This window comes from Populus euphratica, unplaced genomic scaffold, assembly GCF_000495115.2.
Source record: "Populus euphratica unplaced genomic scaffold, PopEup_1.0 scaffold2378.1, whole genome shotgun sequence".
NCBI lineage: Eukaryota > Viridiplantae > Streptophyta > Magnoliopsida > Malpighiales > Salicaceae > Populus > Populus euphratica.
The window spans coordinates 1-24,247 of NW_011502203.1; the positions used below are offsets into that span (position 1 = coordinate 1).

Consider the following 24,247-nt stretch of genomic DNA (forward strand, 5'->3'; position numbering starts at 1 on the left):
TTGAAATTGATTAACTAATAGTCTTTCTAATATAATAGCATCACTCTTAAAGAGATAGACCACAGAGCTTCCTAGAGCCTAATAAATCATCTTATAATATATTATCATCGTTATGAAGTAAGTTTATTTTTAAATAAAATAATTGTCTCTCTAATATACATTTTCTATCTATAAGTTTTTAGTAAGGCCTTATGGACTTCTACACAACCTTTTTTAAAGGGGTTTTTTCTAACGCGATAACTCTATCCTCCATAACAGCTTGAGAAAATCAACATTAACAAAGTAACAAAACTCTCATTTTATGGCCAAGCATATATAACCAAGGCCAACTAGAACCTAGAGAACTACACAACTCTCCAGATAGACTCTTAAACCTTATGTTATCTCTATAAATAATCTTGAATCTCTCACTTTCAAGTATGATATCTCTCGAATGGAGGGCTCTCACGCTCAATATCATTGCCAAAGATACCATACGCCTCTCACTTTTAAAAAAAATACAATAACTCTCCAATGAAAGCACCTCATACCCATGATAATGCTAGAGAAACAATATACCTTTCTCACTTTAATTTAATCACTCTTTAGTGAGGGGGATCTTGAGCCCCCATATCATCATTAAAGAAGCCATAGATCTCCCACTCTTTAATGATATCTTTTTTCTAATTGTGAGTTTTTAAACCTTGCACCATCACTAAGAAGGCCACATGCCTCCCACTATAATGTGATCTCTTTTCAGTAGGGGCTTTTAAACCCTACAACATCGACTAAGAGGCCTAAAGCCTCCTTTTATGACCATTAATGGATTTTTTCCTTTTTATCTTTTAGAAATTTTTTTAAGTATGAGCATCGATATAAGTTCCCCTCAACCTTTTAAAAAGTTTTCTAAATATAAGGCTCACCTTTCTTGGGTTCCTCTCAACCTCTTAGAATATTTTCTAAGTATAAAGCTCACCCTTCTTGGATTCTCCTCGGCCTCTTAAAAATTCTTTTTAGCATTGATATAGATATAGGCCCATCTCCTACGCCATTTAGAAAATTTTTTAAGTATAAACATCGACATGGGTTTGTCATTTCCTTCCCTTATAAATTTTTCTAAATACGAGCTCCTACTTTATAGGTTTCTCCACTCGTTAGAAAAATTTTCTTAGTATTGATTCCTCTATGGTTCCTCTCTATATGCTTATAAATGTTTTTTCAATCATAGTGCATGCCTCTATACACAGGTTCTTTGGTATATTACTTAGGGTTTTCATTCCTTTTCTTACATGAAAAAGAATTAACAAACTCATCGTACCATAAGTTTTTACAAGGTCTTTGCTTATAAAATATCATAAAGACTTGAGAGTTACTAATAAAACCAAGTTCAACAGGTCTAAAAAACCCCTTGAAGGCCTAAAAGCTCACAGTCTCAAGTAACTTCTCAGGCTCCTAAATAGGCTCAGTATTGGGGAAAAGCTTAACTTTAATGGACTTATCCTAGAGGAAAAGTCCTTATGAGCTCAGTCTAGGAAAAAAGCTCAACCCTCATGGGCTCAAATACATTTTGGATTTTACTCTATCTACACCTTTAGGTGTATAAAAGTTATCTAAGGATCTACCACACTTCCAGCGACATTAATGTTGTATAAGGAATAATGTATAAAAATCCTCTAAGGAATTATCATATCTCTATCAACATTAATGTTTATGTAATGAATATTTATCTATCATTGATATATATGTCAATGATATTTTTTTCTCATTAAAACTATTAGGAAAAAATTATACTTTAGCATATTATCTCCAGAAAGAGATAAGATTCATCGGTTATAAATACACTATGAATCTATCAAATATTAGGTTTTCAATCTCCATTCTCTATACGTAATAATTTTTAGAGACTATCTCTAAAAATATCATAGCTTTTTCTCAAAATAAATGACTTACTTAAGTATTTTAGAGTTTCTAAATTCATCAAAAGAGATATTTTGCAAGTACCAGCTACCTTGAGTTAATAAACACCAGCCACTAGTCATTTTGGCAAGAGAAAATAGAGCAGATTATCATGACCAAGAGATTAACTTATTAGTCAATACATAAGTTTTATCTCAAAGCTACTTGTATTTTTTTAAACATCATTGGAATGCATAAAAAGACAAGGATATTATACTAATTATAAGAATTTAGACTTTTCTATAGTTTTTTCATTATTCTCAAAACTTAGATGATGCACCATCGATTACCTGTGCATCTATAATGTATTTTTAATATATTTTTTATAGTTTTAAATTTTGATGATTTAATCATAATTTTTTTTTTCATAATTCAATCTTTCGATGCTAAAAGCGATAAAAGTCACATGAAAAAAGAAAAAAAAATTGTTAATATATAAAAGATCATTTTTTTTTATGATGATTCATTCTAGAGAGAAAGCTTAATAAAAGTGATTTTCTTCCTTGAACATGTAAAAATATAGGTTAAGATTTGAGAATTTTATTTCAATTTGATTTAAGTTTAAATTTTAAAACTCATTGTTTTGAATTTAAAAATTAGATTATTGAAATGATTATAGCGCCGGGATCTATAAAAATTATGGTGATTATATATATATATATATATATATATATATATATAGATGGGAGCACCGTCCATTGTATCATTTTCTACAAAGCCAGCTGAACACCGACAAGGATTTTCTTGTACATATATGGGAATTGGATCCATGGTTGGTAAGAAAGACCCATCTCTTGTGTGCAGGCACTATTGTTAAAAGATCCATCTGCCTTTCACGTTACTTTTAATAAAAGCCACAATTTAGCTGAAAAAAGAAGTGATTGTGTCACTACTTACCCCATATCTAGTCAAGAATGCATCTAGTTACAGTGCTTCTGCTATGGATTATGGATCTATGTGATAATTTGTGATAATTTCCTAATCTACGTATTAATATAATTTTGGTGAACATTATTATATGATTGGCCATCATATCATATAAGAAATATGACGATAATTAATTATTAGACCTATTATATTGGTTCTAAAATAGACCTATCATTGGTTGTGTTTATAGGCGAGAAAAATCTGTAATTTCTTCCTCCTTTTTCATAATACAAATTATATATATTTTATTCCAGTGACCACTCTATGATCCCCGACTAAGAATCCGACCAATCAACAATTTTTAATTCGTATTAATCGGGTTTATGTAATAATCTTTTTATATGTTTTAATTAATGATAAATCACACCAGCTAATTAAATTGTTTTCGTCCACAATAGCCAATGGCGAGTCCTTGGAACTAGCTGAAGAAGATGGCATGTATGTTTTAGTTTTGCCCCTTGTTAGTGGAGTTATTGCATGGTTGGCATTATGGTATATGATATTTTTTATTTAAAAATATATTAAAATATTTTTTAGATTTTTTTAATTTTTGCATTAACATATCACAATTATTAAAAATAAAAAACTAAAAAAATATCAATTTAATATTTTTTTTAAAACACACACAACAAATCTCTTAAAAGAAAAATTATTGCACTCCTGAACACGCGTTTACTGGGAATATCGAGGTATAACATCATTTAAAAAAGCTTAATTAAACAGGCCCTAAATCAACTATTCTGGCTATCCTATCCCATGCTTGTATAAATTATAGAATATATGCGTTTGGATCAATTCGAGAGAGAGAGACAGAGAGGGTCACGATAATGGGCCTCCCTACCATGCTTGACGATGCAAGAGAATTCATTTATTAATTAGCACTAAAAATCATGATGTCGTCTAACATCACCTGCTACATAAATTATTATATTAGAAAGTGGGAAAAAAAAATACCTTAATGGCAAAAATATGTCACCAAGTTTGTTTATCTCAATGAAAAAATATCATGGTAAATATATCATTATTACGAAACTAGTATTAACTTAGCGTGTCGATCCTAATCTAATCTAGAGTTTAAAAAAAAATTTAATATGACCCACTTAAGATTTATTAATTATAAAAAATTAAAATAATATAATTTTTATTTATTTTTTAAAATTAAATTAACCTGAATCTACCTGATACCCCATGAATCTTACACTGAGTCGTCGTGATTAATAACTATGGGATAAACTTGCTGATCAAATGAATATCGTCATGAAGAAAGTGATGCTGTCTTACTTTCTGTTCAATGGTAATGCATGGTATGATGTCGGAATCACTCCCTCTTTTACTGTCGTTGGAGTCCTTTACTTGGAACACATTTGAGGATAATGATGCACAATTGATCAAATTACAGGGAAACTGTTAATGATATAATTAAAATGAATAGAAATTAATGAGATCTCGACTATATATTATTATAAATCATATAACATAAAGCCAAGATTCGTCTAGCACTCTGGTAAACCTTTATATACAGAGACAAGAATATTAAACTGCAAAGATCCATCATTGAAATCAACAACATCTTTGCCAAAAAGTGTGAACGTGGATGGATCATATGGTATAAGAAAAAAATCATGGAGGCACGTATAAATTCACTTCTATCAGCAGATCTAACAACAAGATCACGAATTATCTTTAGAATTCATTTTGACTTTCTTCAATAATTAAATAAAATTTTGTACTATCAATCTCACGACATTTCTATCAAAAACATATAATTTCCTTTTGAATTTATCATGATATTTATCTAGCATATTATGTAGTATTATCCAAAACGATAACACCTGTTTATTCATTGAATGACACTAGAAATTCTACCATATCAAGAAAAGATCTTCATATTAAATTCAATTACTAATTAGACGGCAAAATTTTCTTAAAGCGAACAAGAGGAAGATCAGAATGAATACAGATGATGATAACAATAGCAAGGCTTTATGTATTTTGCTCAACTTGATAGTAAAAATTAAATCTTTACATTTCTTGATAAGCAAAAAAAGCAATACTAATGACAGTAAAAACAAGAGAGTTTTTTAGTTTGGATTCTTGTTTATATCATATGCATATGCTTGGACGTAATCTATGGATGGACAGCCATTCTTAAAAACTAAATCAGGAACGGAGAGCTCGCTAGCTCGAAGTTCCTGCGAATTATATGCTTAGATGTAGATTAAAAAATACAAGTGGTGGGACTGATGTCCTTTTCCATAATTAATTTCTTATTAGCTGCCGATTGCCAATTAAACTAGGGGCTTTCGATTGAAGATGAATTACATGATAATGCAAGTGGTAGACTCAAACTCAAGCTTCTTTGTATTCTTGTTTTTGTTTTTTCCAATTCAATTAGGCAGCTCCTTCCCCAGAGAGAGAGAGAGAGTAGTTTGGTGCGGGCGTGTGGATAATGTTTCTTGAAGTAGAGATTTTTATGACCACGTTTTTCTAAGAAAATAAATAAATAAATAAAAATAGTCAGACATCATCCGACCCTAGGTCAGAAAAATTTTAAATTTCTGGGGCCATAGGTGCTTAAAAAATGTATTTTTTAAATTATCACAATAAATTAAAAGTTTTAATAGAATAACATTGACTCAAGATTGAAGAGAAAAAACAAAAAAAATTAAAAAAAATTAAACTTAAATGAAAATATTCTATAAATAAAAAATATTATTTGAATTATACACTTAATATTTTTAAATTTTAAAATATTGTTGACATGTTTAGACCACCACACACTTTAAAGGACGTGTATGGCAACTCTTGATTGTCAAAAATAGATTTTTACAGTATAATTTTATTATTTGTTGTCTCCTCTTCTATTATAAGTAAAATATGTTATCTAAAACTAAACAACGCTATCTTACTCTTAATTAATATTGTTATATATTTATTATGACTGATTTTTATGTTATTTTTAACCTTATTTTAATATCTAAAAATTAATTTTTTGTATAAAAAAATAATTGGGTCTTTTGATGAAACGTGCGAGCGGAGGCTAATTCAAATACTAATATAATTATCGATCATTATGAATATACATGATACGTAAATTTTAGACAAAAGCCACTTAAATGATAATAGAAATTTATTAACCAATGTGTATTTAGACATTGATATTGATGTCATAAATGTGCATTTAAATTGAAAAGAATACACACACACACACTCTTTTTAACGATACCAAATCTCGGCAGAAAGCCTTGTACATGGAGGGGAAGGCATGAGACTAATAACTTGAAAAAAGCAAGCTAAATGATAAGCACATACTATATATGATGAAGTTGAGCTATTGTTTATTTCTAAAATTCTATCACATCTATAATAACTCTTTTCCTCACAAGAAAAAGGTATTTTGTTTTCTTAAATGTCTTGTATATTTTTTTCTCCTTCTAAACCTATACTTATCTCTGTGTCTTTTCTTTTGATATACTCAAGTGTGTTAAAGCAATTCAATTAACACATAAATAAATATAAACATGAAAGAGAAAAAGGTTAGAATTCTCTTTAATTGATTTGTCTAAAAATTCTTACTTTAAACTAAACATAAAGAACTTATATATAAGTTTAGTTAAAAATATTATTTTATCTTTAATAAATAAAATAAAATTAATATATTATTTAACATATATTATTTAACGAATAACTTATTGTTAGTAATCCAACTTAAGGATTGTCTAGGAACTTAATATAAATATATTACAATCCCAGTTTGTTTTTAAAAAAATTATCATCAAAGTTATTTTTAAACTAATTAAATCAATTAAATTATATAAAATAATTCTCAGGTGAATTAATTTTAAACTCAAACTTAACACCCACTAACTACTACAATATGTTTGCTTTTGCGAGTGTGTTTGCTTTCAAGTTCAAAAACACCTTTGAAAATATTTTAGTTTTTTTAATTTAAATAATTTTTATTTTATAGTTTTAAATTATTTTGATGTGCTAATATAGAAAATAAATTTTTAAAAAAATAAAAAAAAATATTTCATACACTTACAAGTAACAACTACTTTAAAAAACAGCTGCTGAGACAATTACAAACACTATCTAAATAACCACTAAAAATCTCACAGGCCAATTATCTAATGACATATGACTGTGGGGGTTTTCAGCATCATCAACCATTCAAAAAACCTCTCTTCTGATAGCCCCCCAAAAAAATTAAAATTAAAACCAAGCTCATTCCAGAATCAGCCCATTTTATAGCGTTTACATGAGAGGCCTTAGATTGGTTTGCTGTCATTAGGGTTACAAGCCCAATTCTAGGCCCAGGAAACCAACAGCAAACGAGGAAAAACCAGCGCGACAACCCTTCAAAACAAACTCATTTGGAAACGCATATCCAAAATACGAGTCTCCCCTAGGGAGACCGCCATGAACACGAGCAAAATTACGAATTATTAAGAGATGTCCTGCACTCATTGTTCTTTCAGACATGCTGCATCCTTCTAATAATTAACAACAAACTACATAAAACATATTTACTATGTCTAACCAAACAGTAAATGCAAAAGTTGGGAATGAAAAATCACTTTATTGCAGGTGAGCCAAGGCACAACCTCTTGGGAGCAACTATATCCGGGCTGATGTTCCGCAACTGGCCATGCTAATTTGTAAAGCAAAAGCAGACCCTGTTAAGAGAAGCAGCGGCATGGAAAGAGTAAGAATTGGAATAAGAACTGTTGGCAACAGAATCGAACATAAAACAAGACAAAGCAAGTTCCTTTTCTGTATTTTCTCAATCCCAACCAAATGAATATGGCAGATAAAAACATCTAGTAGAATCATTAACCAAAGGAATGATCCAATAAACTCAAAAACCTCGCTCACACTCCATCAGAGTAGCCAAAAAGAGTAAAGGTAGAAAGAAACAACACAAAGGATGAGGGGTCAGCCTGTGAATGACATTTGAAAATTCAAGGCAACTAGTAGTTGCATTTCTGGATTATTTAAAAATCAAGCCAATTGCAAGTTCTTGCTGCCCATAAACAGTTGAGGGAAGGGAAAAAAAATTGATTAAGAATGAATATGTGGGGGAACATTAGCTATCAAAAATTAACTGAGAAAAGGTATATCTTGATGCATACCAATTTTATTTTCCTATCTCCAATGAAGATATTCTCCAAGATGGCTATCCCCTCAAGAATAATAATTCTCCAAAGGCCATCACCCACAAATGTAATATATATATCTCAGAAAATTTTCTAACAAGCTTCATTAATTAATTCTAATTTCTAATTAGTGATAACTCCTGTTCACTCAACATGGACAACTTCTACTCTAGTGAGTTAAGATGTTTTCCATATATGTGGCCATGTGCCACAAATATCCTATCACAATGCTAGTATGCTACTAGTCCACTTACATGTCCATATTCTATAAGCTACAATATTCATTTTCCTCTGTTCTGCAACGGGTAATGTCTATCACCTCAACAATTAATTATGCATCTCCATGTCCATTTTCCTCACAAGCTCTGCCAATTAACCCTGATAATTGAATAGAATTGAGGTTCATCTCTGGTTTATTCTTAGAAATACCATGCAGATCAAGCATTGAGGACAACCATTTCACAATGCCTCATACCACAGCACATCCATGAACCTCTTTACCTCCTATGCAACCATCCCCATACAAACTACACACTTTCCTATATTTCCATTCACTTTCATTTTTGAACAGGCAACATGTACACACTTTGAATGCAATAATCGTGTCCAAATAGACTCCTATGGCATCACATAATTTCATTCTTCAAAAGCCAAACCATCAAAAAACACAAAATAGGACAACAAATAATATCATGACACCCACTAAAGCATGGTGGGTGCAAATAGAACCTAGTCATCTCTTCAGTGTGCTACATCACCAAACCTTATCCTACCTTTGTTTTAACAACAAGTATGTACATGCAGAGCAAGATAGACATAACAAAGTGAACAGAACACGTGCAACTAGGTAGATCGAACTTCAGGTCCAAGTTGTTTCAAAAAATTTCCACTTTAAAACCGTGCATCAATATTTTGCACTGTAAAGAACTAGCCAGAGCCTTTAAACAACAATTCTAACACAGAATATGATAATGATACATTTCCTAACATACTATTATCACTATTACCATCACAAACAACTAACAAGCAAGATGCACAAGACCTGGAAATTGAACAGCCTAGCAGGAGGCAGCTAATATACAGATTGAGCTCATCAAAGCGCAAACAAATCCAACTCAAGCTACCAAGCAACTACTAAGCACAAAACAACAATTAAATCACTACACAAAGAAAAACAAAAGAAGGAAGAAACCTTATTATTTGATGCAAACATAGGTCAAACATTGAAAGAAAACTATCTAAAGCTGTAGTAATAATAAAGCGTCAAAGAAGCCCAATATTTTAAACTTAATAATTTTAAAATAACAAATCAAATATTAGAAGAACCTGAATTGTATAAGTTAAGAAACCATGATCAAACAAAACCAAAGCTATCACTCAACTACAAACAACTAGATTTCACGCTAAAAAAAAGATATTGATTGTGCCATTCACCATAGTGTGTTATCATATACCGCAACACTGCTACTTGTCCACCTACATACACAGCCATCTCTAATAAATAGCATCCCAGTTTCATCTCTAATAAATAGCATCCCAGTTTTACTATCCACCTCTGACGATACTACAAGTCACAGTAGCCATTCTTTCAAACAGTTCAGCTAGTCAATCCTACTAAATGGATACAGTTGCTTCTTCCACAAATGCTTAATCTCTATTATGCAGTGAGAAACCCAAATTTAAGCAGAACTTTATCATGCAACACACCTACATGACACTGTCTTGACACACCCCCATCCATGAACCTTGCCTACCAAGGCAACTATCCCATTATATATCATTCATTTCCCTATAACACTCTTAATTAGTCAATTCTCCAACTGGCTTCTTGAACAATCCTAACAGTTTGAACTCATGCTGCCAAACTAGACAACACCAAAAAGAATAAATAAAGATGCAACAAATTTCAGAACATAAAGCTTGCTAGGTACTAATGAAAACACATTAGTCCACCTTCCTCACAAAACTATAAACCTACATTCTCTCAAGTGACCCCCCTAGCTACCTTTGTTTTTGTAGAAGCATTTGAATGCACATCAAGAATCCAATATACTCACATCAAAAAATGATTATATGCATCCTGTGCATGCGGAGCTCCAGGTCCAAGTTGCATTACATAATTTCCACAGTAGCATATTTACATTTCTGCCACACAGTAATGAAACACCCAATGCCTATATATTATACAGCAACCATGAATTTTCTGACATACTAGAACAACATGTCTTTAGCATCCCAAGTCCTAAATCCTGACCTGACAATCACTGAGTCAGGAAGACTCATAATATCTCAAGCATCTATTACACAGAAAACATCACAGAAGACTTCTGGATAATCATATCATTTAATCGCATTGGTATTTAGCTAATTCAAATTTAGTGATCCAGTTCATCAAGGAACTGTAAGCTAAAACCAACATATAGTCAAAAGAAAAAAAAATTAAATTACGAGGAACAAATTCCCAAACTACTAAGCTGCTAATAAAACAATGAATCAACAATTCTCATCGGCAAACAAACACAGTATTAAGTCATATTTATATTAACATGATTAAATCTCAAATTCAAAGAAAAGAAAGCGCTTCCACACAGCCAATTCAATTCACATCTTAGCTGAAAAAGAAAATTACAAAACTACCAGAAACATTAACAAAAAAAAAAGCTTGCATTAGAATTATGCAAATTCCAAAAGACAGTCAATCAGTCAGTCGGTCAAAAAAAATTTAATCTGACTACACCTTATTATCAACAACCCCAACAAAACCCACGAAAGTTTCGCAAAAAAAAAGCATACCCGGATCTCCAATTTCACTCAGAATCAGAAGAACCGGAGAGGCCCAACTTCTCCATCTCGAGTCGTTCAAGTGCTTTCTGATGAGCCCAAGTTTCAATAGTGAGATCAGGCTTAGCATTGAGACCAACACCAAGGATCACAATCGTTAAGAAGCTAGTGATGTAGCAAGGCAACTCCCAGTCTTCCCATTTACGAGGCTGTCCAGGTGGTAGTGGGGTCCGATTGAATAAGTAACCTTTCGGTCGTTCCTCATGTCCCGGCGATGTCCATCTCCCAGATGATGCTCCGCCGCGGGTTCTGAGGGCGGAGGAGACTCGGTGGCGGAGCATGGAGGATGCCGTCGTGAAGGGCATTGTTTTTGGGTTTTCTGATAGCGGTGTGTGAAGAAAGTCCACAGAAGAGAGTGTGGGTAATGCGAGAAGCCTGTTGTGAAGGTATTTTGGGAATAAGGCAAAACAGCGTCGTTTTCTAGTCTGATTGTGTTTATTTCTTTTAACATTTTTAATTGGAAAATTATAAAATGAAAATTAATTTCAATTTAATTATTATTAATTAAAAATAAACTAAAAGGAATTTTACTTTTATTATGCATCACCTCATAAAATACTATTTATTTTAATAATATATTTTTTTCTTTTGATTTATATATTTTTTTAAATCTATATTTTAAGATTTGATTTATTAAAAATTAAACTTTATAATTTATTTTATGCATAGTTAATTTAATCTCATAACTCATGTTATAGATTTAGTGGATTAACTTAGTTGATTAAGGGTTTTTTGGTTTTTTTATTGATTTTTTTATTTTATCCTTTAACATTAGGTTGATTAAGAATTAAATTTTATAATTTATTTTAATTTATTTTTTGTGAGATCATCTCAATCTCATGGCTCGGATTGCTAGTTTAGCAAGTTAACTAAGTTGACTCAAGTTTTTTTAATTGATATTTTTTTTAATTTTATCCTTCAGCATTGGATTGATTAATAATTAGGCTTCATGATTTATTTTGATTTGCTTTTTATGAGGTTATTCTAATCTTATGACCTAAGTAGGTTAGCCTGGGTAGATTTAGATTGTTTTATAGTATTTATTTTTAAATTAATTTTTTTTAATTTCATCTTTCAACAATGAATTTATTAAAAGATTTACTTTAAATGGTGTTATCATAATCTTATGACCTTGATTACAAGTTTAGCAGGTTAATTAATGTTGCCCAAGTTATTTTTTTAATTTTATATGAGATTATCTCAATCTTATAATTCAGGTAACAAGTTTGCAAAATTAATTCATGTAAAAAAAATTATTTTTTTAATTTTATTATTCAACATTAAATTGATTAAAAATTTAATTTCATAATTTATTTTAATTTAATTATATAAGTTATCATAGTTTTATAATTCAAGTTGTGAATTAGTCAAATCAACATGAGTTGATCTAAATCGATACAATATATCGTCATTTAAATATTTTAAAAAAACATTGTTAATTTTTATGAGTCATATTATATTTTTATATATTATTGAAATTATTTTTAGCTTTATATCATCAAGTCATATTAAGTTAATCTCTCTATTATTTATATTTTTCTAGAAAAATATTAACAAAAACTAAATATTTTTTTTGTATGTTAAAAAAATTGATTTAAGCTTATAGGGTGAAAACGACATAATCATCTCTATAGTTATTTTGAATGTACACCGACTAACCCTTTTTAAATTTCACAGCCACACTACTTCTTTTCTCTATCACACATTTTATTTTATATTTAGTCTAGAAGCTATTGCCAGCTTCTCATTATGGCCTAGAAGTATTTTCTCCTTGCTCCTCATCCATACCATATAAAACGTAACTCTAGTCAGAAACATATCGAGCTTCCTTGAATTTCACCAAGAATTCTTTTACCTTCGAAAATACCTCTTCTCTCCAAGGATGGGACAGGTCCCTTGCATGAAAAGGATGAAGGGTTTGGTCAACTTCAATCCAGCTTCTTCCAGGCTCCTCTATCACAGCTAGCCTTCTCCATCATCAACTCCCTCACATTTCTCACATCTTCCATCCTCTCTGCAGAAGCATATAAATTTGAAGGAATGACACAGTTCCCAGCATTTTCAGGCTCTATTTCTACCAGATGGCGACCCGCAAATTCGTCAAAATTAGTATTTGAATGGACTCTACAAGCACCTAAAAGCGAACCCCAAATAGCAGCGGTAGGTTCAAAAGGCATCTTTTTGATAAAAGCAAAAGCACTCGGCCAGCACGCCCATAATGCTCAATCTCTGCGTCGACCACATCGTTCCCCTCCACCATCTCACCAACGATTTCCAGCCCTTTATCATCCAATCCTCCATGGCTGTAGCCAGAAAAGTGACACTGTCAGGTTTGACTTTACTCTTTCTTCCATCAATTTGAAAAGTTCGAGCACCTTATCTTTCCCACAAGCATTGCATTCCATGAAATAACAGTTCTCTCAGGCATGTTATTAAAGTTCGAGCACCTGATCTTTCCCCAAGCATTGCATTCCATGAAATAATAGCTCTCTCAGGCATCTTATTAGGTTGAAGTAAACTCAATCCAGAAGGTCAAGGAAGGCAGCCACCAGCTATCACCGCCCAGCGACCACCCGCCAGCCGCCAGCCGCCGGCTACTTTTACACCGTCGACCAAAAACCGCCTTCACACTTGAAGGTTGAATTTTCTTGTTTTGATTTCATGTATAAATAGATAGCTAAGCTTATGCAATTATGTGTGGAGAGATTGAGAGAAACACTAGAGAGAAAGAGAAAAAGAAAGAGGGGTTGTTATTGTAAACTTTTCATTATTGTAAGCTTTGTTCTTGAAATAAAACAGTGTGTTTTATCCCCTCTAAGTGTTTCAAATCCACCACAAGTGGTTTCTCCCACCAACAATTGGTATCAGAGCCCCGTTCGTCAGAAAACAGAGGTATTTTTGGGAAATATCTGAATTTTCAAAGTTGTCAAAAACAAGTTTTGATCATTCCAAAGTGTAGTGCTCATCAATACGAACTCAACGGTGCAAAAATCAGATCAATCGGAGCACGGGGTGGACCACACTCTCCGTCTGAAATTTCAGCACTGTAGCCCACGCGCCCCGAGGAAGAAGACGAGTGAGCCACGCGCGCGCCACATTTGAGCCGCGCCGAGCCAAGCCTCAAGCCGAGTCGCGAGCCGAGCCACAAGCCATATTTCGAAGCCGAGCCGAGCTCCAAGCCATATTCCGAAGCCAAGCCAAGCTCCGAGCCATATTCTAAAGTCAAAGTAAAAAAAAAGAATATTCCTTGGAATATTCCCGGTTCAACCCAGCAAACCACCCGAATTGGTTTTTGGACCGGTTCATCTGATTTTTGACCCGTTTTCTACAAAGTCAGACCGGTTCCCTACTATTTGGACCATTCCGGATCCATCTACGGTGTCGGTTTAAAGAGCAAAAGAGTGTGGTGCATATAGTCATTTAAAGAGCAAAATGACTACAGAAAATGCACAAACACTCATTCCGAAGCTAACCAAAGACAACTATGATAGTTGGTGCATCAGATTGAAGGCATTCCTTGGTTCACAAGAGTGTATAGACATTGTGCAATATGGTTATGAGGAACCAGAGTCCAAAGAATCAGAAGATGCTCTACCAGAGGTACAGAAGCAAGTCCTCAAAGCCAATAGAAAGAAAGACAACAAAGCAAAGACCATCATTTATCAAGGTCTTGATGAAGCGACATTTGAAATCATTGCTTCCGCAGAAACATCAAAAGAAATATGGGAGGCTCTCCAACAAAAATATAAAGGTGCTGACAGAATAAAGAAGATTCGTCTCCAATCTTTGCGAGGTGAATTTGAATTATTACAAATGAAGTCCTCAGAATCCATTTCTGATTATCACACAAGAATTATGGTGATAGTCAATCAGATGAGAAGAAATGGAGAAGCCCTTTCAGATGCTCGAATTACTAAGAAAATTTTGAGATCCCTAGATCCAAAATTTGATTTTGTTGTTGTCGCTATTGAAGAGTCCAAAGAGGTGGACAAGTTAACAGTGGATGAACTTATGAGTTCTTTACAAGCTCATGAGCAGAAGATTATAAAAAGAAATGGAGATAAGGCAATTGAGCATGCCTTACAAGCAAAGTTGTCTCTCAAAGACAGATATGAGCAAGGGGAGACTTCAACAAGTGGATACACCACTCGAGGAAGAAGTCAACAAACACGAGGAGGATTTCAACGATTTCAAGGCAGAGGTTCTTGGAATACAGGTTTTAGAGGAAGAGGTGGTAGAAACACCACCAGAGGAGGTCGAGGACAACAAGCATTCACTCCTAGAGGAAGAGGAGGCGGTTACAATAACCGTGATAAGAGGAATATTCAGTGTTATAATTGCAATCAATTTGGCCACTATAGCACTGAATGTCAAAAGAAAGCTCCACTGGAGATACGTGAGCAAGTCAACTATGCAGAAGAGAATGCCAACAACAGAGGAGCAGCTGCATTATTTGTCCAACAAGGACTTGACAAGAATCAAGAGAATATTTGGTATCTTGATTCTGGAGCCAGCAATCATATGTGTGGCCAACAAGATTTATTTGGTGATCTAGATGAGACCATACAAGGTTTTGTCACCTTTGGAGATACCTCAAAAGTTCCATTCAAAGGTAAAGGCAACATCCCAATCAAGTTGAAGAATGGCGATCAAAGCTACATCGCCGATGTCTATTATGTCCCAGATATAAAGCAGAACTTGGTGAGTATAGGTCAACTTCTGGAGAAAGGTTATACACTTTACATGAAGAATTGTCATCTGACAATTACAGACTACAATGGGAGATTAATTGCCTATGTGAAAATGTCCAAGAATAGGATGTTTCCTTTAAACATCCAATATGATGCAGCAAAGTGTTTGAGTGCCATCACCAACAGTGAAGAATGGCTTTGGCATCTGAGGCTTGGACATCTGAATTTCACAAGTCTGAAGATGCTAGCAAGCAAGAAGATGGTCAAAGGTATGCCCCACATTGATCATCCAGAAGAAGTCTGTGAGAGTTGTGTCCTCAGCAAACATCACAGATCCAGTTTTGCCAAAGAAGTCAACTGGAAAGCAAACAAGCCACTTGAGTTAGTACACACAGATGTGTGTGGTCCTATAAAGCCTATGTCGACTGGACAAAATAGGTACTTCCTCACTTTCATTGATGATTTTAGCAGAAAGACTTGGGTATATTTTCTGAAGAGGAAGTCAGAAGTGTTCAATTGTTTTAAAGATTTTAAAGCAATTGTTGAGAAGCAAAGTGGCTATAAGATCAGAACCGTGAGATCTGATCAAGGTGGAGAATATACAGCAAATGACTTTGAAGCCTTTTGTACACAACAAGGCATCAGACATCAAACAACACCAGCTTATACACCACAACTGAATGGTGTAGCTGAGAGGAAGAATCGAACAATTCTTGATATGGCAAGAAGTCTACTCAAAGCAAAGAAGCTGCCCAAGCAATACTGGGCTGAAGCTGTATCATGTGCAGTATATTTGCTGAATCGCTGCCCAACCAGAAGTTTGCAAGCTGTCACTCCACAAGAAGCATGGAGTGGTCACAAACCAAGTGTTACTCATCTTCGAGTCTTTGGTTGTGTGGCATATGCAAAGATCCCAGATGCAAGAAGGACCAAACTTGATGATAAAAGCGAGAAATGTATCTTTGTCGGATATGGTGAGAGAAGAATGGGATACAAGCTGTATAATCCCATCACCAAAAAGGTAATTATGAGCAGAGATGTTATCTTTGAAGAAGATAAAACTTGGCAATGGAATGATGACCAAGAAGCAGTTAAATGGATCAGCACTGATTTGATCCTTGAAGATGAAGAAGTACCAACAGTACTTGCAGAAGGTCCAATAGTACCAGAAGATGAGCCACAAAGTCCGGTACACAGATTTCCTGTATTCAACAGGAGAAACACGCTAGAATCATCATCAATACCATCAGCATCAGCATCCTCATCAGAAGGACCAAGAAGGATGAGAAATCTAGAAGAGCTGTATGACGCCACTCAAGTAATGGAAGATACAACTCTATTTTGTTTCTTTGCAGATAGTGACCCACTTAGCTTCAATGAAGCTATCACAGAAGAGAAGTGGATAAAAGCAATGGATGAAGAAATACATGCCATTGAGAAGAATGATACCTGGAAGCTGACTTATCTACCAGAAAACAAGAAAGCAATAGGTGTCAAATGGGTCTATAAGACAAAGAAGAATGCAAAAGGAGAAGTGCAAAGATACAAAGCAAGATTAGTGGCCAAAGGCTACAAACAGAGAGAAGGCATTGACTATGGAGAAGTGTTTGCTCCAGTAGCCCGGCTAGAGACAATCAGATTGATGATCTCACTAGCAGCACAACATAGATGGAAGATCTATCAACTTGATGTGAAGTCAGCATTTCTGAATGGCTTCCTAGAAGAAGAGATCTATGTTGAACAACCACTTGGATACATTGATGATGAAAATAAAGGCAAAGTATACAAGTTGAAGAAAGCCCTCTACGGTTTGAAGCAAGCTCCGCGTGCTTGGAATACCAGAATTGACAGGTATTTTCAAGATAATGGATTTGAAAAATGTCCATATGAACATGCAATTTATGTGAAGAAAGAAGCAGATGGCAGCATATTATTTGTGTGCCTATATGTTGATGACTTGATATTCACCGGTAACAATCCTACCATGTTCGAAGACTTCAAGAAAAGCATGGTACAAGAGTTTGAGATGACAGACATTGGTCTGATGGCACATTTTCTTGGCTTAGAAGTGGTGCAGAAAGAAGAAGGGATTTTTGTATCCCAAAGCAGTTATGCCAAAGATATTCTTGAAAGGTTCAAGATGGAAAGCTGCAATCTGGTATCAACTCCAGTTGAGAATGGAGTGGAATTGAGGAAAAGTAAAGTTGGAAATGTTGATCCAACTTACTTTAAAAGCTTGGTAGGAAGCTTAAGGTACTTGACATGTACCAGACCAGATATACTCTACGGAGTCGGACTGATCAGCAGATATATGGAGAAGCCAGACCAGTCTCATTTGAATGCAGCCAAGAGAATTCTTCGCTACATCAAAGGCACAATAAATGAAGGTATGTTTTATACCTCAAGTACAAATTTCAATCTTACTGGCTACTCAGATAGTGATTGGGGTAGAGATCTGGATGAAAGAAAAAGTACAACAGGGTTTGTATTTTTCGTGGGAGATACATCTTTCACATGGTCATCCAAGAAGCAATCAATTGTCACGTTATCAAGCTGTGAAGCTGAGTATGTTGCCGCCAACTCAGCTGTATGCCATTTAATATGGTTAAGGAATTTGCTAAAGTTTTTGGGATTTCCTCAAGAAAATCCTACAGAGATTTATATCGATAATCGATCAGCGATTGCATTGGCAAAGAATCCGGTGTATCATGAAAGAAGTAAACATATTGATACACGTCATCACTTTATCCGAGAGCATGTAAAGAACAAAGAAGTCGAGCTGATATCCTGCAAGACAGATGATCAAGTTGCTGATATCTTTACCAAGCCATTGAAAAGAGAAGTATTTATCAGATTGAAATTCATGCTTGGAATGACATCCCTCGATTGAGTTTAAGGGGGAGATTTGTTGAAGTAAACTCAATCCAGAAGGTCAAGGAAGGCAGCCACCAGCTGTCACCGCCCAGCCACCAACCGACCAGCCGCCAGCCGCCAGCCAACGGCCGCCGGCCGCTTTCACACCGTCGGCCAAAAACCGCCTTCACACTTGAAGGTTGAATTTTCTTGTTTTGATTTCGTGTATAAATAGATAGCTAAGCTTATGCAATTATGGGTGGAGAGATTGAGAGAAACACTAGAGAGAAAGAGAGAAAGAGAGAGGGGTTGTTGTAAGCTTTTGTTTATGTTATTGTAAGCTTTGTTCTTGAAATAAAAGAGTGTGTTTTATCCCCTCTGAGTGTTTCAAAGCCACCACAAGTGGTTTCTCCCACCAACAATCACAACAAGATTGAGTGTGTGTAAAGACAGAACGAATTCAGATGTTCTGCTCCATGATACAGGGAAGGAACAGAAAATAAGTGCGGTTAAAATTAAGCTGTAGCGGGAGAATTGCTGTTGCTCCCGTTCTGAATTTCTGAGCACCCCCATACCTTATGAAGATGCTCTTCTGATGGCCCTTTCTGCTAAAGGAGATTATATAAGGAATCAGAAAAGGTCTCACAACTTCATATGTGACCATTTTTTATATATATAGGTTAAATCTCTAGTGAATGGTTATATTTATTGCCAGTATTCATCTCTTTCTTGGCACTTCTGCACAATCAAGTCTTGCTCTTTCTCTGTCATTATTGAAAGGGATTCAGGAACTAGGCCATCTATCGACTCCATCCTTCTGAATTGGCTTGTCTTAGAGGTTAAGCTGAACATTAAGGGGAAGAGGTTTTGGGCTTCAGCTATACGTAACCATGTCCTCCTCAATGTGGACTTCACGTAGAGAAATGTATTTCAAGATGCTAACACACTAGCTACTTCTTGGCTTTTAATAGTCCGTAAAATCAAGTTCATCGAGATTCGTTCGGTGATGTTTACTTTCAGAGCTGTTGTAAGTAATTACTTGGAGATACAGTTTTTAAGTCATTTCCATTTTACATAGAAAATTTGCATGCCAGTGACTTGGTCTTTCGGCCATTTATTTGATTATTGTTTCTTTTGATTAGAGCGCATCTTGCACCATACTGAACAGAAGGAAATAAGGAAGAGTTGGCCCTTTTTGTGTCAGAAAGCATGAACGAAGTGGATTTGATTAATCTCATTTGAAGTTCAGTTAGTGTGGATTAGATTCTGAATGAGGTAGAGGAAGGAAAATAGGATAAATGATGGAGGCGGGTATGAAGAATCTGATAGCTTTGAACATCACTACTTGCTAATCTATCATAATTAAATCATGCATAAAAACCGGCGCTCATTTATGTATAAGTGATACAAAGTTAAGCCCAGAAAAATACCTGTTCTTGTCGAATGATAGTCTAACAAAGAAAGCTTATAATTTTTTATTTGAACATTATAAATATCTCATTAAATTTGATTACGAGATTCTACGTGACTAGTTATATGAAGGGTTGATGTTTTAACTAATTGAGGTTCAAAAGCTATTAAATTAGACTTGAAAGATGTTAATGTTTGAGCAAATTTCATTATTTTCTTTTTTATTTTTTATTTTTTAATTTAATTTTAGATTTTATGTTGTTTCTCCTTGTTGATTTAGAATTATGATATTTGGTAAAATATAATTATTAGCCAATATAAAGAGTTGTAAACTCTTGACTATATTAGAAAAAAAAAATTCAGCAATGAATTTCTAATTAGGGCTCTAATTGTGAAGCCCTTTTTGGCAAAAAAAAGAAAGTTTTGTATTTTTTTTTTCTGTTATTGCTTTCTTCTTATCAGGTTGGGCTGCATCAATGATCTAGATCGATCTTAGGTGAAGCAAAGATACATGGAATGCATATTATCCTGTACAAAACACAAAAGATGTGGCTTCATCCCATGTAAAGCAAGAAGAGAGTGGCCATTATTCAACAAAATGTACTAAAAAGGAGCATTAGTAATTCTTATTCACTCCAACCACCAGATAGCCATTAATTATTCGCAGGAGGGCATTAAAATGAAAACTAAAACTTGATTAATTTTAAATATCTGATCACAACTCCATTATATCTTGATGTTGCTTTTGTCTGAAAACTACCTCAGCAGCAAAGCTTTGCTATGGACGTTCATTTCTTGTAGAATTCAGCTTCTGATGTCTGATTCCAACTAACTTAGCATTAAGACAACCAATGACAATGACTTAATACCTTCGTCGTGTATTAATGACGCCAATGGCTTCAATGGTTTATGTGAGGTCAATTTTAAAAATTATTTATCACAGGTTTGACCAAGTTTCTCATGCAGATTACCTCCCCCTACGGCTGATGATGAGGACTGTTTTACCAGTTAAATATGAATGGCCAGAGAAAAGCCGGCCTTCAAGGGCGATATGCACGTGCGTCGCCTTCAGACATGTGCATCTACAATGGCGTTTTCTTTCTCCTCGAAATTATGCTTATACTTGTAAGTTTGTTTAAGTCTAGATGAAGAAATTCTATCGGTCTTTGTTTAATGCTCTTGGAAAAAGAGGGAGGACTTGCATGCTATAGTGAGCTAGCAATGAAAGACATTTAGTGCCTGAACTAATTTACTTTCTCATTTCTCAGTATTATATTTAAGTAAATTCTGGATATTTTATGAGAAGATAGAAGAATTCACTTAAAAACATTTAAAAATTAAATTTATTTTATGTTTTCTTCTTTGTTTTTTCAACCAAATACTTATTTTTGTTATGTGATATTAACCAAACACCTAGTTTCTTGATTTTAATATTTTTTTAAATTTCCAACATGGAATATTGTGTTTTTTTTTTGCCTCCTATATTCATGTATATTTGAAAGAGATCCTAAGTGTATTTATATTGAAATCAACAAATTGAATAAACTATATATCACCTAAACAACCCTATGCATGGAGGCCAATCTAAGACTCTTGCTATCTCATTCATTGACTATCATCTAGCATGCATGAGTAATGGGAGTTGAGATGTCTTTACCATATTCATTGTAAAATATCAACTATGATTAATTAACTTAGTTAATTTTGTGCCGATCTTATTGTTCTCTTCTCACCTGTTTAAATTTATTCATTAATATTTTTTTCTCCTAATACATTTTCAAGTATTTGGTGTCCATTTTAAGGCTTCTCTTGTTACTACATCAACTTCTACACCTATACTATAATTCTGCTGAAATGACAAAACATGAAAGAAGGGTTCATCCTCATCAGAGATCAAGAGGGCTATAAAAGCTTACTATATCAAGTTCCAAGGACCCAAATTATCTATGTATCCCTTCCTTTCTTAGAGAATATATACCTAACACTGAACAACATGGTTGGAAATTAGAGCTATGTGGGCATTATTAAGCATAATATTAGGCAGCTATCCTACATCAATAATCTTCTTCTTTTGGGCACAGAATTTCTGCATGTAACCCAAATCTATTGATGCTCCTTCACCATTATTGACAATGAGTATTTAAGTAACTGCTAGCTGCTCTCTTAATTGCTTCTTACTATGATGCAAAACAATAATTTAACCCAAGCCGAAAATCATGTCTTAACTGTCGGGAAAAAATAAATAAATTAACTCTACATGTGATCTACTGGCCTCACTTGTGTCCTATTGGTCATGAGCTCCAAGGCTGGTAGAGAGACAAGAAGAGAGGAACTCTCTATATATGATCTAAGGGGACTCATAAACGAAAGAGACATAGTGTATGCTACGGAAGGAATATCATAACCCTTGTATCAATCGCCCCAAATGAGTTTTAACAAAATGTAGGTCAAAACCCTCATGGTTAAATTTTCTTTTTAGATTTATCTGAATTTCGTAGAGCAAATTTTTCTATATATCGGTCTGAATTCAGGACTACCTCTTTCACTCAAAGAGTAATATTTTATTTGCATTGGCAAAGAAGACATGTTGGGCCATGTTATACAGCACAAATTGTCCTTAATTGATTTTAAAATGCTTTTTCAACTAACACATCCTCAATTTTATATAATGAAATTAAGTCTAGTGGGTTTAAAGTATTTCATAGTTCTAATCAGTTCGTTACGGATCTATTATTAGTGCATTATTTAGAAAATCTAGCAAACTTGTTTATAAATAAGTGAGGTATAACTAAATTTTAAAAAATATCTATTCAGTACTAACAAATAATCTGACAAGAAAAACCTATAATTTTAGATCTAACCATTAAATTGAAATTAAATTTTACAAAATAATTCTACAAATCTAGTTTTACATATGATTAGTTTACCATAACAAGTCGATGTTCGTAAGATCTTGAAATTAGAATGTTATTCGAGTGAGTTTTCATTATTTATATTTCTTATTTTTAGATTTTTAATTTAATTTTAGATTTTATATTGTTTTTTCTATTTATTTATTTTTACCTTATAAAAGTTGGTTTCTAACGTATTTAAAGAGTTATAAATATTTTAAAAAGATAAATCACATTAATAAAAAAGATTAAAAAATAAAATGTAGTTTATTTTTATTATGAAGTTTGGAGACCGTGGCCTCTCTTTTCCGTAGTAAAACAACTTGTTTTAAATAATACATGTTGCTAAAAAATATATTACTTTTGTAGTGTATAATTGATTAATTATTGAGACCTACTTTCATCGAGAACCCAACTATATATAAATAGATAAAGCAGACTTAACTATTTATTTACATTTCGGAACTCGAAGCCTTAATACTATTCCTTCAGTGCATACGAATGAGGAAACCCTCCGATTACAAACCCTTGCTTGCCTTAAGCTCTACTCATCCTCTTTACTTCCCTGCCATATCTTCCTAACTCTGTCTCAAAAAAGGGGAAAAAAATGCTTACAAGTAGCTCAAACCTTCCTCAAAAGTCCTTAAAGTTAAAGCAAGATGACAAAAAGGTCTTCTCCAGGCGTCTAGCAAGAGATGTCTCCTTGTCTAGCTTGAGCACCGAAGATTACCATGTTGGCGCATCTGTTGCAGTTCCATTCACTTGGGAGTCTCAACCAGGCACTCCTAAGATCAAGTTCAGAGAAAACCCTCTTCCTCCTTTAACCCCTCCGCCGTCCTACTCTTACAACAACCCAAAGAGACCAACAAAAAAGCTCTCTAAGTACAATCTCTTGGACTCTATTTTCCCAAAACGTTCTACAAGAAAAGCAAACCTGCCTGTATCACCAGCTTCTTCATCTTCTTCTTCGTCGCAGTTATCATCTTCATGGTCAGCAACATATTCTGTGCCTTCTTCGCCAACGAAGGTCTCGAAGTCTCGGGGAAGTTGTCATGGAAAATCGTCAAGCCCAAGACAATATTTTGATTCAAGGAAAACAATGCTGGATCATCTTGATGATCAGGATCGTGGGAATGAATGTGAATCTCCTGTTTCTACTTTGTGCTTTGGTCTTGGTCGTGGATCAAGTGCCGGTTCTCGAGGTTGCTATGCATCCATGATCAAGGTATTGCTCAGGGATGCTTAATAAGTTAATGAAATGTATTGTTTGGTATCTAAATATGGGTGATTTAGGTCCTTGTCGTTAAATGAAAGGAAAAGGTCCATGTTATATATACCGATTATGTAGGTTAAATCAACGCTGAAACTAGTGATGATCGCTGCCATGGTTGGTTTTCTGATTAATGAATGAAACTAGTGATCATATCATCAATACAATCATATATTTTGCTGCTTAATTTTCCTTTCCTTCTTCTGGTGGTACAAGTGATTATAGGTATCTCCAAAGTTATCCACCAAATAACAGGTGCTACGTACCAGT

At 34.0% G+C, this 24,247-nt stretch overlaps 2 protein-coding genes across 2 annotated transcripts; one reads left to right on the forward strand and one right to left on the reverse strand.

The window, feature by feature from the left end:
• Nucleotides 1–7,188: 7,188 nt before the first annotated feature.
• Nucleotides 7,189–11,247, reverse strand: LOC105118958 (uncharacterized). Its single transcript, XM_011017019.1, has 2 exons — nucleotides 10,815–11,247; nucleotides 7,189–7,541 (listed from the first exon to the last, which is right to left on the reverse strand). The coding sequence occupies exon 1, from the start codon at nucleotides 11,165–11,167 to the stop codon at nucleotides 10,829–10,831; it is 339 nt and encodes a 112-aa protein (XP_011015321.1). The 5' UTR covers nucleotides 11,168–11,247; the 3' UTR covers nucleotides 7,189–7,541; nucleotides 10,815–10,828.
• An 11,934-nt stretch (nucleotides 11,248–23,181) lies between these two features.
• LOC105118959 (uncharacterized) lies at nucleotides 23,182–24,168 on the forward strand. Its single transcript, XM_011017020.1, has one exon. It carries the CDS (start codon nucleotides 23,315–23,317, stop codon nucleotides 23,951–23,953), a length of 639 nt encoding a protein of 212 aa, XP_011015322.1. The 5' UTR covers nucleotides 23,182–23,314; the 3' UTR covers nucleotides 23,954–24,168.
• The last annotated feature ends 79 nt before the right edge of the window (nucleotides 24,169–24,247 follow it).

What these genes read in the sequence shown, in the direction of transcription:
- LOC105118958 (XM_011017019.1), bottom strand. Translation starts at nt 11,167, where the DNA reads ATGCCCTTCACGACGGCATCCTCCATGCTCCGCCACCGAGTCTCCTCC.
- LOC105118959 (XM_011017020.1), top strand. Translation starts at nt 23,315, where the DNA reads ATGCTTACAAGTAGCTCAAACCTTCCTCAAAAGTCCTTAAAGTTAAAG.